The sequence below is a fragment of the Myotis brandtii genome, unplaced genomic scaffold (assembly GCF_000412655.1).
Source record: "Myotis brandtii unplaced genomic scaffold, ASM41265v1 scaffold431, whole genome shotgun sequence".
Classification (NCBI taxonomy): domain Eukaryota; kingdom Metazoa; phylum Chordata; class Mammalia; order Chiroptera; family Vespertilionidae; genus Myotis; species Myotis brandtii.
Genome location: NW_005366486.1, coordinates 1374833 through 1385065, shown reverse-complemented (window position 1 = coordinate 1385065; position 10233 = coordinate 1374833). Strand labels below are relative to the sequence as shown.

General features: G+C 44.9%; 1 protein-coding gene across 1 annotated transcript; it reads left to right on the top strand.

The window, feature by feature from the left end:
* Positions 1 to 9: 9 nt before the first annotated feature.
* GPR39 (G protein-coupled receptor 39) lies at positions 10 to 2813 on the top strand. The gene is made up of 2 exons (XM_014546137.1): positions 10 to 1181; positions 2533 to 2813. Exons 1-2 carry the CDS (start codon positions 326 to 328, stop codon positions 2598 to 2600), a joined length of 924 nt encoding a protein of 307 aa, XP_014401623.1. The 5' UTR covers positions 10 to 325; the 3' UTR covers positions 2601 to 2813.
* Positions 2814 to 10233: the final 7420 nt, after the last annotated feature.

Sequence of the window (10233 nt, the reverse complement as noted above, 5' to 3'; positions counted from 1 at the left end):
CCAGGGGCCCCCAGGAGGAGGGCGGGCGCGCTGGGGGCTGCGGGGCCAGATTAGAACCGCCTTCCTGCGCGCTCTCCGCTCTCCCCGCCTCGCTCTTACACACACGCCCCCAAACTCCACCCCCAGGCGCCTCTGGGCCACTGCGAGGCTGGGCTGCTCCAGGAAGTTCCCATGAAAGCACCTGAAATAAGTTACCTTTCCCAGGTGAGTGCAGGCGAGCGACCGCCTCCTGAGCGCGGCCAAGAACGAGGGCTCCGCTGAGAGGAGGGACCTTGAGCCGGTCTCCGACCGACCGACCGACCCGGGTGGCCGGGCCTCCTTCCTGATGGCTCCCCCCGGCGGCCCCCACGGCGACTGCTCCCACGTCATCGATCACAGCCACATCCCCGAATTCGAGGTGGCCCTCTGGATCAAAATCACCCTCATCCTGGTGAACCTGTTCATCTTCGCGCTGGGCATCCTGGGCAACAGCGTCACCATCCGCGCCACCCAGGTGCTGCAGAGGAAGGGCTACCTGCAGAAAGAGGTGACGGACCACATGGTGAGCCTGGCCTGCTCCGACATCCTGGTCTTCCTCATCGGCATGCCCATGGAGTTCTACAGCATCATCTGGAACCCGCTGACCACGCCGGGCTACGCGCTGTCCTGCAAGCTGCACAACTTCCTCTTCGAGACCTGCAGCTACGCCACGCTGCTGCACGTGCTCACGCTCAGCTTCGAGCGCTACGTGGCCATCTGCCACCCCTTCCGCTACAAGGCCGTGTCCGGGCCCTGCCAGGTGAAGCTGCTCATCGGCTTCGTCTGGGTCACCTCCACCCTGGTGGCCCTGCCGCTGCTCTTTGCCATGGGCGTGGAGTACCCGCTGCTGCACGTGCACAGCCACCGGGGCCTCTCTTGCAACCGCACGCTCACGCGCCACCACGAGCGGCCTGAGACCTCCAACATGTCCATCTGCACCAACCTCTCCAGCCGCTGGACCGTGTTCCAGTCCAGCATCTTCGGCGCCTTCGTGGTCTACCTCGTGGTCCTGGTCGCCGTGGCCTTCATGTGCTGGAACATGATGCAGGTGCTGAGGCGGAGCCGGCAGGGCACGCTGGCCGCCGAGGGGCAGCAGGCGCGGCTGCGCAAGTCGGAGAGCGAGGAGAGCAGAGCGGCCAGGAGGCAGACCATCCTCTTCCTGAGTGAGTCCCCGTGGAGGGCAGCCTGGGAGCAGCCCCGCCCCCTCCCTCCCTGTGTTCTTCTTAACTGCAAATCTTGTCTTAAAAGTGCCAACTTAAGTTCTTGAGGCCCAAGGGGCATTTCTTTGAGCCTCTGGATATTTCTCCTCTGTGTTTTGGGAATTAAGATTCGGGTGCAAAGAGCACTAGATCAGGAGTCAGAGGACGGGGTAGATTCCAGAACAGCACCTCCGGGACCTCCAGCCAGTTGCGCTGTTATCTTGGGTAAAATGGGGATGATAATACTGACAAATGTGAGCGTGGAATGAGGTGATGCAGGAGCGGTGCAAGGCCTCTGAGAGGGACCGAGTTTGCAGAGACACAAGAGAGCATTCTGATCTTGCCCCTCTTTTCTCTGGAGAACCTTCCTCAAGTAGTTAGATTTGTTCCCATTTTTCTTCTCCTGTGGAGAAGCAAGGCTGTCAGGCAAACACACTCTGCAGGCTGCTGTGTTACTCCCAGGGGTGATCTCCTATGGTTCCGTGGCTCTCAGCCCAGCACTCCCCAGGGTGGGCTTGCGGTTCCGCTGTGGTGGGTCTGTTCTGCACAGAGAGAGAAGCAAGGCAGGCCACCCGCCTGTCTGTCTGATCCAGAAAATCTGGCTGCACAGAGTCCCGGGACTTGATTGATCAGCCCAAACACCTGATTTCCATAGAGAGAAACTCTTTGTTTTCCAAACTTCTGTTGTGATGCAGATATTTAAAGTCGGGCCCTTCTGTCAGGAAGGAAGGACCCACCATCTGCAGACCCCCACGCCTTCCAAAGAGGGGCCTGGGGCTGTCCTCTGGGAGCCGGGCTTTCATGGAGACACATAAAGTTTGTTCTAGCAAAGGTTTTAAAAAACTTTTTTATTTTTTAGCAGAAACAAGAAAACATGTGGGTGTGTGAGTGAGTCAAGGGGGAGTTGATGCAGCACAGGCTTCTCCTCTCTCCTCTCCCCTCTCCCCTGTTCAGTGTGGCGCCAGGAGAAGGACTAAATCACGGGCTGTTTGTTTGGTGAGGGAAACTTGGGCAACAGGTTCCAGGACCAGGACTTAGACATGAAAGAAAATGTGAAGGCAGTTGAGGAGAATGGAAGGCACTTGGTCTTGTCCCCGCGCTGCCTCTGGCTTCTGGTGTGTCCCCACAGCTGACTTGACTTGGTGCCTGTGGGAATGAACGGAGGGAGTTTGCAGTTTGGGGATGCCTACTCTGCATCAGGGGCTGTGCTGTGTGACTGATACTTTTCCATTTCATAGAATTTGAGGCTTAGAGAAGAAAAGACCTAATTCAAATGCATGTAAATGCAGCTCCAAATTTTCAACTTGCTTCTCAGGGCAGGGAAATGACTGGCGACAGGAAAATGAAATAAAGCAGGACTTTGACAAGGAAGGTGCTACCTAGATGGGGCTGGTGGTGTTGCTGCCTCCTAGGACCAGCCTTTCTGGAAGTAAGTGGGTAACTTTGGCGACTTGGAAGGGCACCCAACCCAACTCAGTCTCTTTCACCCACTCACTGCTGCCCCAAATATTCTAGGATGGAATGAGCATTACATTTGCCTAAAGCTTGAACATCTGTTGAAAGGCTAGTTCTCCCTTCCCTCAAACACCCTTAGGAACATCTTAAACTTTTCTCAGTAATTTATACTTGAGTGTGAATGAATTTCCCCTTTCTTCCTTCCTTCCTTCTTTCCTTCCTTCCTTCCTTCCTTCCTCCCTTCCTTTATTTACTAGAGGCCCGGTGCACAAAATTCGTGCAGGGGTGGGGAGGGGTCCCTCAGCCCAACCTGCACCCTCTCTAATTCGGGAGCCCTATGTCCTACTGACGGCTTAGGCCCACTCCCCGTGGTTCTCTGCTCTCTGCGGGGCCTGCCTGCTCCACACCATGGTGATGGGCAAGCAGGCCCTGCTGGGTGCTGTCTGCATGCCACGCTTGCCTGCTGGGCTCGCATTGCCGGGGCGACGCTGCCAGCATCCCACTCCAGCTGCTATGGGCGCCACAATCTTTGTTGTGGGGTGACAGTTAATTTGCATATTACTCTTTTATTAGATAGGATTTAATTAATTAATTAATTTATTTATTTAAGTACTATTCTAATTAAGAATATTAAGGCTGCATTTGACCAAGGAAAAATAATTGATTTATCTTTATTTTCTATTGGACCAATCTCTGTGATTTTTTAAATATTTCTCTGGATGGACATCTCTTCTCTTCCCAGGGAGTATTGTTTCAAGTGAAAGTTAGTCTCCATTTTGTAGCATAAAATCAGAATGCTTTTTATTTAAAGATGAATAGGATCTTGAAGATATTTCATGCAAATAGTAATCTCCTGGAAAGAATTTGTTCTTGCTGCTGCTCTCATTCCTTCCTTCTGGTTCTCTCCCTCTTTCTTATAACAACTATGTAGTCATCACCCACTGTGTTCTCCACATAAAGATGGTTGAGTGGCAATCAGGTGCTCAATGTGTGATAATGTCAGAGGAAAATTTACCATTTGTATTTAGCCCATTTCTTCTGCAGTAGGTTTTCAAAGCAGTTCTTGCAAATGTGCCCCTCTCCCAAGGAATTTAAAGAGCTTTTAAAAATAGGAACCTCGCTAATTAACTCAAGTTAGGAAATAAATTAATGGAGTGAAGAGGAATAAATCATGGCTTGCATACATCAGATTAATACAATGCCATTTACTCTATGGGTTTCATAAAACATAAGCTTTGGGGCATTTATAACCAGAACAAATGAACATATAAATTGTTTACAAACTGCTGAATTTAATATAGTGAGTTAGCTGTCTTTTTAGCATTTCAGTTAACAGATGTATCAAATTAAAACAAATATTTGCTTATTTCAAACATTTTGCATTTAATGTGAAATGTAAATGATGACATAGCACAAGATGTCTTTGGCGCTCTTGAAGCAATAAAAAAACAATTAAGGATTTCCCCCCTTGTTGTTAAAAATGCTAACTTCTGCATAACAGAAGCGGAATTCATAAATCTACCCAAGATGAGGAAGTCTGTAGAAAATATTAATTTTCCATTCTACGTCTTTTGCAATTGCGTCTCAGTCTAGTGGAGGTGCTGGGCGGGGGAATAATGAAACAAATTGGGAACTCTGGAGAAAAAGAGATGCTGGAATGCCTCCTAGCTTTCAATTGATTTGCAAGGGAAAACAAAAATAATGTAAAAGTGTACATTCCTGGAAACGTGTGTCTTGTCAGCTTAATGAGAAACTAGCGCTAGACTCGCAAGGTTATGGCTAATGTGGCCAAGGTAATACTCGTCTGATGCCAGGACAGATGTTACCTGCTGGTCTGGATTCCTGCCTGCTCTGGAGGAGAGGGACTGCTGCATTTGGCTCTTTATCCCATAGCTGGTGAGGATATGCAAAACGAGCCTTCTTTTCAACAGGCTTTTCCAGACCTTCCATCTCATGTTTCTCATCTCTCCCTTGGCACTGTTCTCAATGCATGTGGCATCTGGATCCCTTGTTTGTGTCTGTTGCACATGTGGCTTGCTGTTAGATGTCACCCACTCAAAGTGAAACGACAGAGTGGTTTAAATGAAGTATACTGTAGTTTTTTGGTGGGATTGTAAATTGGTATAGCCACTATGGAAAGTAGTATGGAGGTTTCTCAAAAAATTAAAAACAGAACTACCATACAACACAGCAATTTCACTTCTGGGCATTTATCTGAAGAAAATGAAAACACTAATTTGAAAAGATATGTGCACCTCTATTTTATTGTAGCATTATTTACAACTAGAGGCCCGATGCACAAAAATTTGTACAAGAGTAGGCCTTCCTTCCCCAGGCTGCTGGCACCAGCTTCCCTCCAGCACCTGGGACCCGGGCTCCCCTCCTCCGGCCACCGGCAGGCACCAGGGACCCAGGCTGGCTTCCCTTGGGCCACTCGCAGACACCTGGGACCCGGGCTGGCTTCCCTCCGGCCTCGGCTTGGTCAGGAAGGACATCCGGAATGACGTCCAGAAGATGTCTGGTCTAATGAATGTATTGCCCTTTTAGCTAAGATAGCTAAGATATGGAAACAACCTAGATGTCCATTGATAGATGAATGGATAAAGAAGATGTGGTACATGCATACAATGCAATATTACTCAGCAGTAAAAAAAAAAAAAAATGAAATCTTGCCATTTGCAACAACACAGATGGACCTAGAGGGTATTATGCTAAGTGAAATAGCACAGAGAAAGACAAATGCCATATGATTTCACTTATATGTGGAACCTAAAAAACAACAACAACAAACCAAAACAAAAAAACAGACTCATAGAAATAGAGAACAAATTGATAGTTGCCAAAGGAGAGGAGGGTTCTGGGGTGGGTTAAAAAGGTGAAGGGGAATAAGAAGTACAAACCTTGAGTTACTAAAAACAAAATACAAGTGTCTCTGAAGCTGGACAAGGTAAGGACATAGATTCCCCTCTAGGACCTTCAGAAAGGAATGCAACCCTGCCAACACATTGAAATTAGTTCAATAAAACTAATTCTGGCCTCCAGAACATAATACATTTATGTTGTTTTAAACCACTAAATTTGTGGTAACTTATTATAACAGCAGTAGAGAACTAACAAAACCAGTCCCTTTAAAAGTTAAAATATAAAAGAATATTGAGAATTTTCAGAAGTAAATATTAAGAACAAATACTGATGAGCAATAATAATAATAATAGCCACAATTTATTGAACATATACTATGTGTAAGTCAGTTATGCTTACATCAACTCATTAATGAGGATACCAAAATTATTCAATTTAATAGAAGATGGAACATTTTAAAGAACTTAAGTATATGTCCATGGGACAGAGAGTAGGTAGTGAAACAAAAATATTGGTGAGAAAGATATAGGAACTATCAGAAGAAAAACCAAAAAACATGATAAATCATTGAGGTTTTTTTTTTTTTAAATCAATAAAAATAACCTTTAGTTATTGCTGTAACAATAAAGTTGGGCTACTTGAACAGTCAGAATTCCCTGGTTCAAAGCTGGTAAAAATATTTAACATGAACTGTGTTTTTTTTTAAATCAACTTATGTATGTGTGACACATTAAATTACCTTGGAGTATAAATACAAAGTAAAAGAAAAAGTTAAATTGATCAAGAATGCTTAATTAATTTTATTAAAATTTCTAGTAAAGTGATAAAAGTAAAAGAAGCATACTGTAGTTTAATTAGTCACTTGCAAGAGCATATGTAATTGGGACTAGGTTATAGCTACCTCCTAGACATCTGTAGGGCAGTGATTGACTTTCAACTCTAGTTATGAAGAAAAGTTTTACAGATAATCATGAAATTACAAAATTAAAGAAACATAAGAGAAGATTGAGGACTCTAATAATTCCACTTGTTTGCATTCTGATTTGCTCTCCTGAGTTGGAGGGAAAGGGAAGGAATTGCATGTAGTAGCAGGATTTGCATATCAACTTGGGTTGCTCATGGGAGAAAACCTTGAATATGGACATCATCCATCATGTGTATTTGATCTTCACTCTTACACGCTCCCAACTGAGCTATATCAGCTGCTCATCATGTGTGTTTCAATGGAAAAAAAAGATTGAGAGTTGCTGCTGTCATGGATTACTCTAAAAGGAACGTTGATGTATATTTATATATTTGTGGGATGGGCCAGGGAGATCAGAATCACATCCTCTTGGTTTTTAGTCCCCAGATTTAGAGGCAAGTCACGTGTGTTTGCACTCACACATGCACATGAACCCTGGAGAGAGAGAGAGAGAGAGAGAGAGAGAGAGAGAGAGAGAATGAGGGAGGGCTGGAAGGCAGAGAGAGAACTGAGATGTTGACAGTGGCTCCTCTTTATCTGAGGACAATCAGTATCTGAAAAATACTCTTAACATTTGTTCCTTAAGATGGAGTCCAAAATTTTATGTGAAGAGAGGTTTGAGTGGGACTTCATTGTGAAAAACAAAAGAGAAAACTACGAAAAGAAAGTTGTCTTATATTTTATGAAACAGTTTATAATTATATGGTAATTCTTATAAAAATTTTTCAGAATGAAACAAGTGTGATTTTTAAAAAAAATATATTTTATTGATATTTTACAGAGAGGAAGGGAGAGGGATAGAGAGCCAGAAACATCAATGAGAGAACAACATGGATCAGCTGCCTCCTGCACACCCCCCACTGGGGATGTGACCGCAACCAAGGTACATGCCCTTGACCGGAATCGAACCCGGGACCCTTGAGTCCGCAGGCTGACGCTCTAGCCACTGAGCCAAACCGGCTAGGGCAAGTGTGACTTTTTTGAGGGCATAATTTTTCTGACAAACTGTATGATGGCCTTTGTGCCTGATTTTCTCAGCAAGATTATATAGAGGGCTTTCTTCCAAGACGTTTTCTTAATTCTTTGCTATTTAAATCTCCCTCATTGAGTCACCTGTGACATCATCATTCTTGTCAATTTTTCATTCTTTCAGGATGACTGGTCAGGGGCTTGGCATCTGATTGGTGTGTTTCTCCAGCTCCCCTTTCATTGACTTCATGAAGGTCTATATCCTGTGTGCAGGCCAAACCCCCAAAATTAATTCAGAAATCAAACTCTATACCCTAGTGTAGGTCAACTGATTACATGGAAATGGATGCCAAGTACCAAAATAGTTTTTAAATAGTTGTTTTCTTTATTAGTTTAAATACTGGTCTTATAGTCATGTTTATGTCATTAATTTTCTTAGCAAAGGCTTTTTCTGTGGCATATAGGGATATGCCAACTCAGTCTCTCAAGGAAATAGTACCAAAATTGGTGACTTTTTTTAGGGTAAGGTATTATTTTGACTCAAATGTTTGGCTATTTCAGGAAAAAGTTTTGCCTCAAATATTTAGGCCAAGCATGTCAAACTCGTGGCCCACAGGCCACATGCCTCATTTATTTGGCCCGTGTTAGCCTTTGCGTTTGACATGCTTGATTTAGGCCATCGCCTCTATTCTCTTCCTCCCGTTATTGGTGTAGATGTGCCTGTAATACATGACATTTCGTGCCTATTTCTCTACTTGTGACATCTGTCATACATTGCAGTGTCTTGTGATCAGCCTGGCAGACAAATATAATGATGCTGCTTTATTTTTGTAATCAGGCTGTCTCAAAGATTTCATTACTCTGCTGGAGAGATGCATAGTTCTTGTGGAAGGGAATATTGGAATCCCAGTCCCCATTCATTAGCAAGCTTATTCATCTGTCTCAGTTGCATGCCTCATGGGGGCTGCCAAAATGTAGCTAGGCAGCCGAGGCCTCCGCTGAGCAAAGCATTCAACTTATTAATGCTACAGCCACTCAGAATAAAAGCCATTTGTGAGCCACGATAGCACAGAGGAAGAATATCGAATTGGGAGTCCAGGAGCCCCATCCTGCCCCGGTAGATAAGGTTCTCTCATCCACCATTTGGATGACATGGTCATCTCTCACTGTCTCTCCTTCTGCCTGGTCAGCAACCCTGGGACAATCCAACTGACCCTCCACCTCTGCTCTTTGGCTACTTACTGAGCACTGAAGAGGAGACTGGTCATCATTGCTGCTGTAAGTTCTTGTGAACAGACAAGTGTTCAGCCTCACCTGGGCCCTGCTGTGTAGTGGGCACCTCCTTTGCAAGCCCCTTCAAAGAGCTCAAGGTCCTGGAGTGCCTTTTCTACTTTGCTTCCAGAAGTCTACTTTCTAGGTGAGGGACCTTGACTTGACATGTCATCACTGGAGGAATGTTGGCATCTACTTGCGCCTTGTCCAGGCTGTTCTTTGTGCCGCAGCCACTGGGATCTCACTGATGGGCCCAACCACAACCCCTTCAAATCCAAGCCCGTCAATGGCTTCCCATGGCTTTTACATCAAGGGTCAAACTTAACATAAAGTCTCTCATGGTCGGCGGCCTCTCCAGTCAAGTGCCCTTCTGCTTGGACTGAGTGGCTTAAACAACAGGTATTTATTTTCTCACAGTTCTGGAAGTTAGAAATCTATGATTAAGGTGCTGGTAGGGTTGGTTTCTAGTGAGACATCTTTTTTTGGTTTACAAATAGCAGCCTTCTTCCTGAGTCCTCACATAGCCCTTTCTCTGTGTGCCCACAAAGAGAGAGAGAGAGAATGCTCTCTGGTATCCCTTCCTCTTCTTATAAAGACACCAGGCCTGTTGGGTCAGAGCTCCTCTCTTATGATCTCATTGATCTTAATTACCTCTCCAAAAGCCCTATCTTCAAATAGTGTCACATTGGGGGCTTTAATATATGAATGGGCGGCGGAGGGGGGGAAGGGGCTCGGAGAGACACAGTTCAGACCATATCACCCTTTAATTGCTCTGTGCCACTGGCCCCTTCAGTTCCTCCAATGGTCCATGACCAGACTCTTTTCCACCCCCTGGTCTTAGTACATGCTATTTCCTCTGCCTGGAATGCTTTTCTGTCTTACTCCATGCTCTACCTGCCCCCACCAGTCCCTTCACCAAGCCTGGCACAACCTCCCTGACTTGATTAAACCTCCCTTGAAACAAGACTCACAGTTATAATTTTATATTTCATTGTGAGATTATTTGATTGATGTCTCTCTTTTTTCTAATACCTTGAGGGCAGGAACTACCCCTAATTTTGCTTCCTAACTTCTGAGCACAGTGCCTGGCACACAGCAGATTTGTAATGAATATTTGTTGACTAAATAAATGAATGAGATTCAGTTTGGAATTGGGTAACAGTGTTGTGTTTTCCATTGGGCATGCATTCCTATAGAAGTTTTTCAGTCCTCAAAAAATTTTCTGGTGAGTTTGAACCTAAAGGTACTTTTTGTGAAAGAGGTTGATTCCTCTCAAGCCTCTGAAAAGTCAAGCCATCATAGAGGACATTTAAGATTTTATCTCTCATGAGCAAAGGAACAGTCTGTGTTAATTGGCCTTGAATATTAGCTTTACCATATGTACCTGCCAGAAGTAACCATGAAATGAAAGTGATTAGGGTGGTGTTTATTAACCCCTTTAAACTCGGTTTAACAGGATTAATGCAGTGGGACAACTTTAAAAATTATTTCTTA

What these genes read in the sequence shown, in the direction of transcription:
- GPR39 (XM_014546137.1), top strand. Translation starts at nt 326, where the DNA reads ATGGCTCCCCCCGGCGGCCCCCACGGCGACTGCTCCCACGTCATCGAT. An exon ending in GCAGACCATCCTCTTCCTGA is followed by an intron (nt 1,182 to 2,532) that starts GTGAGTCCCCGT and finishes CTTGCTTCTCAG; the next exon opens with GGCAGGGAAATGACTGGCGA.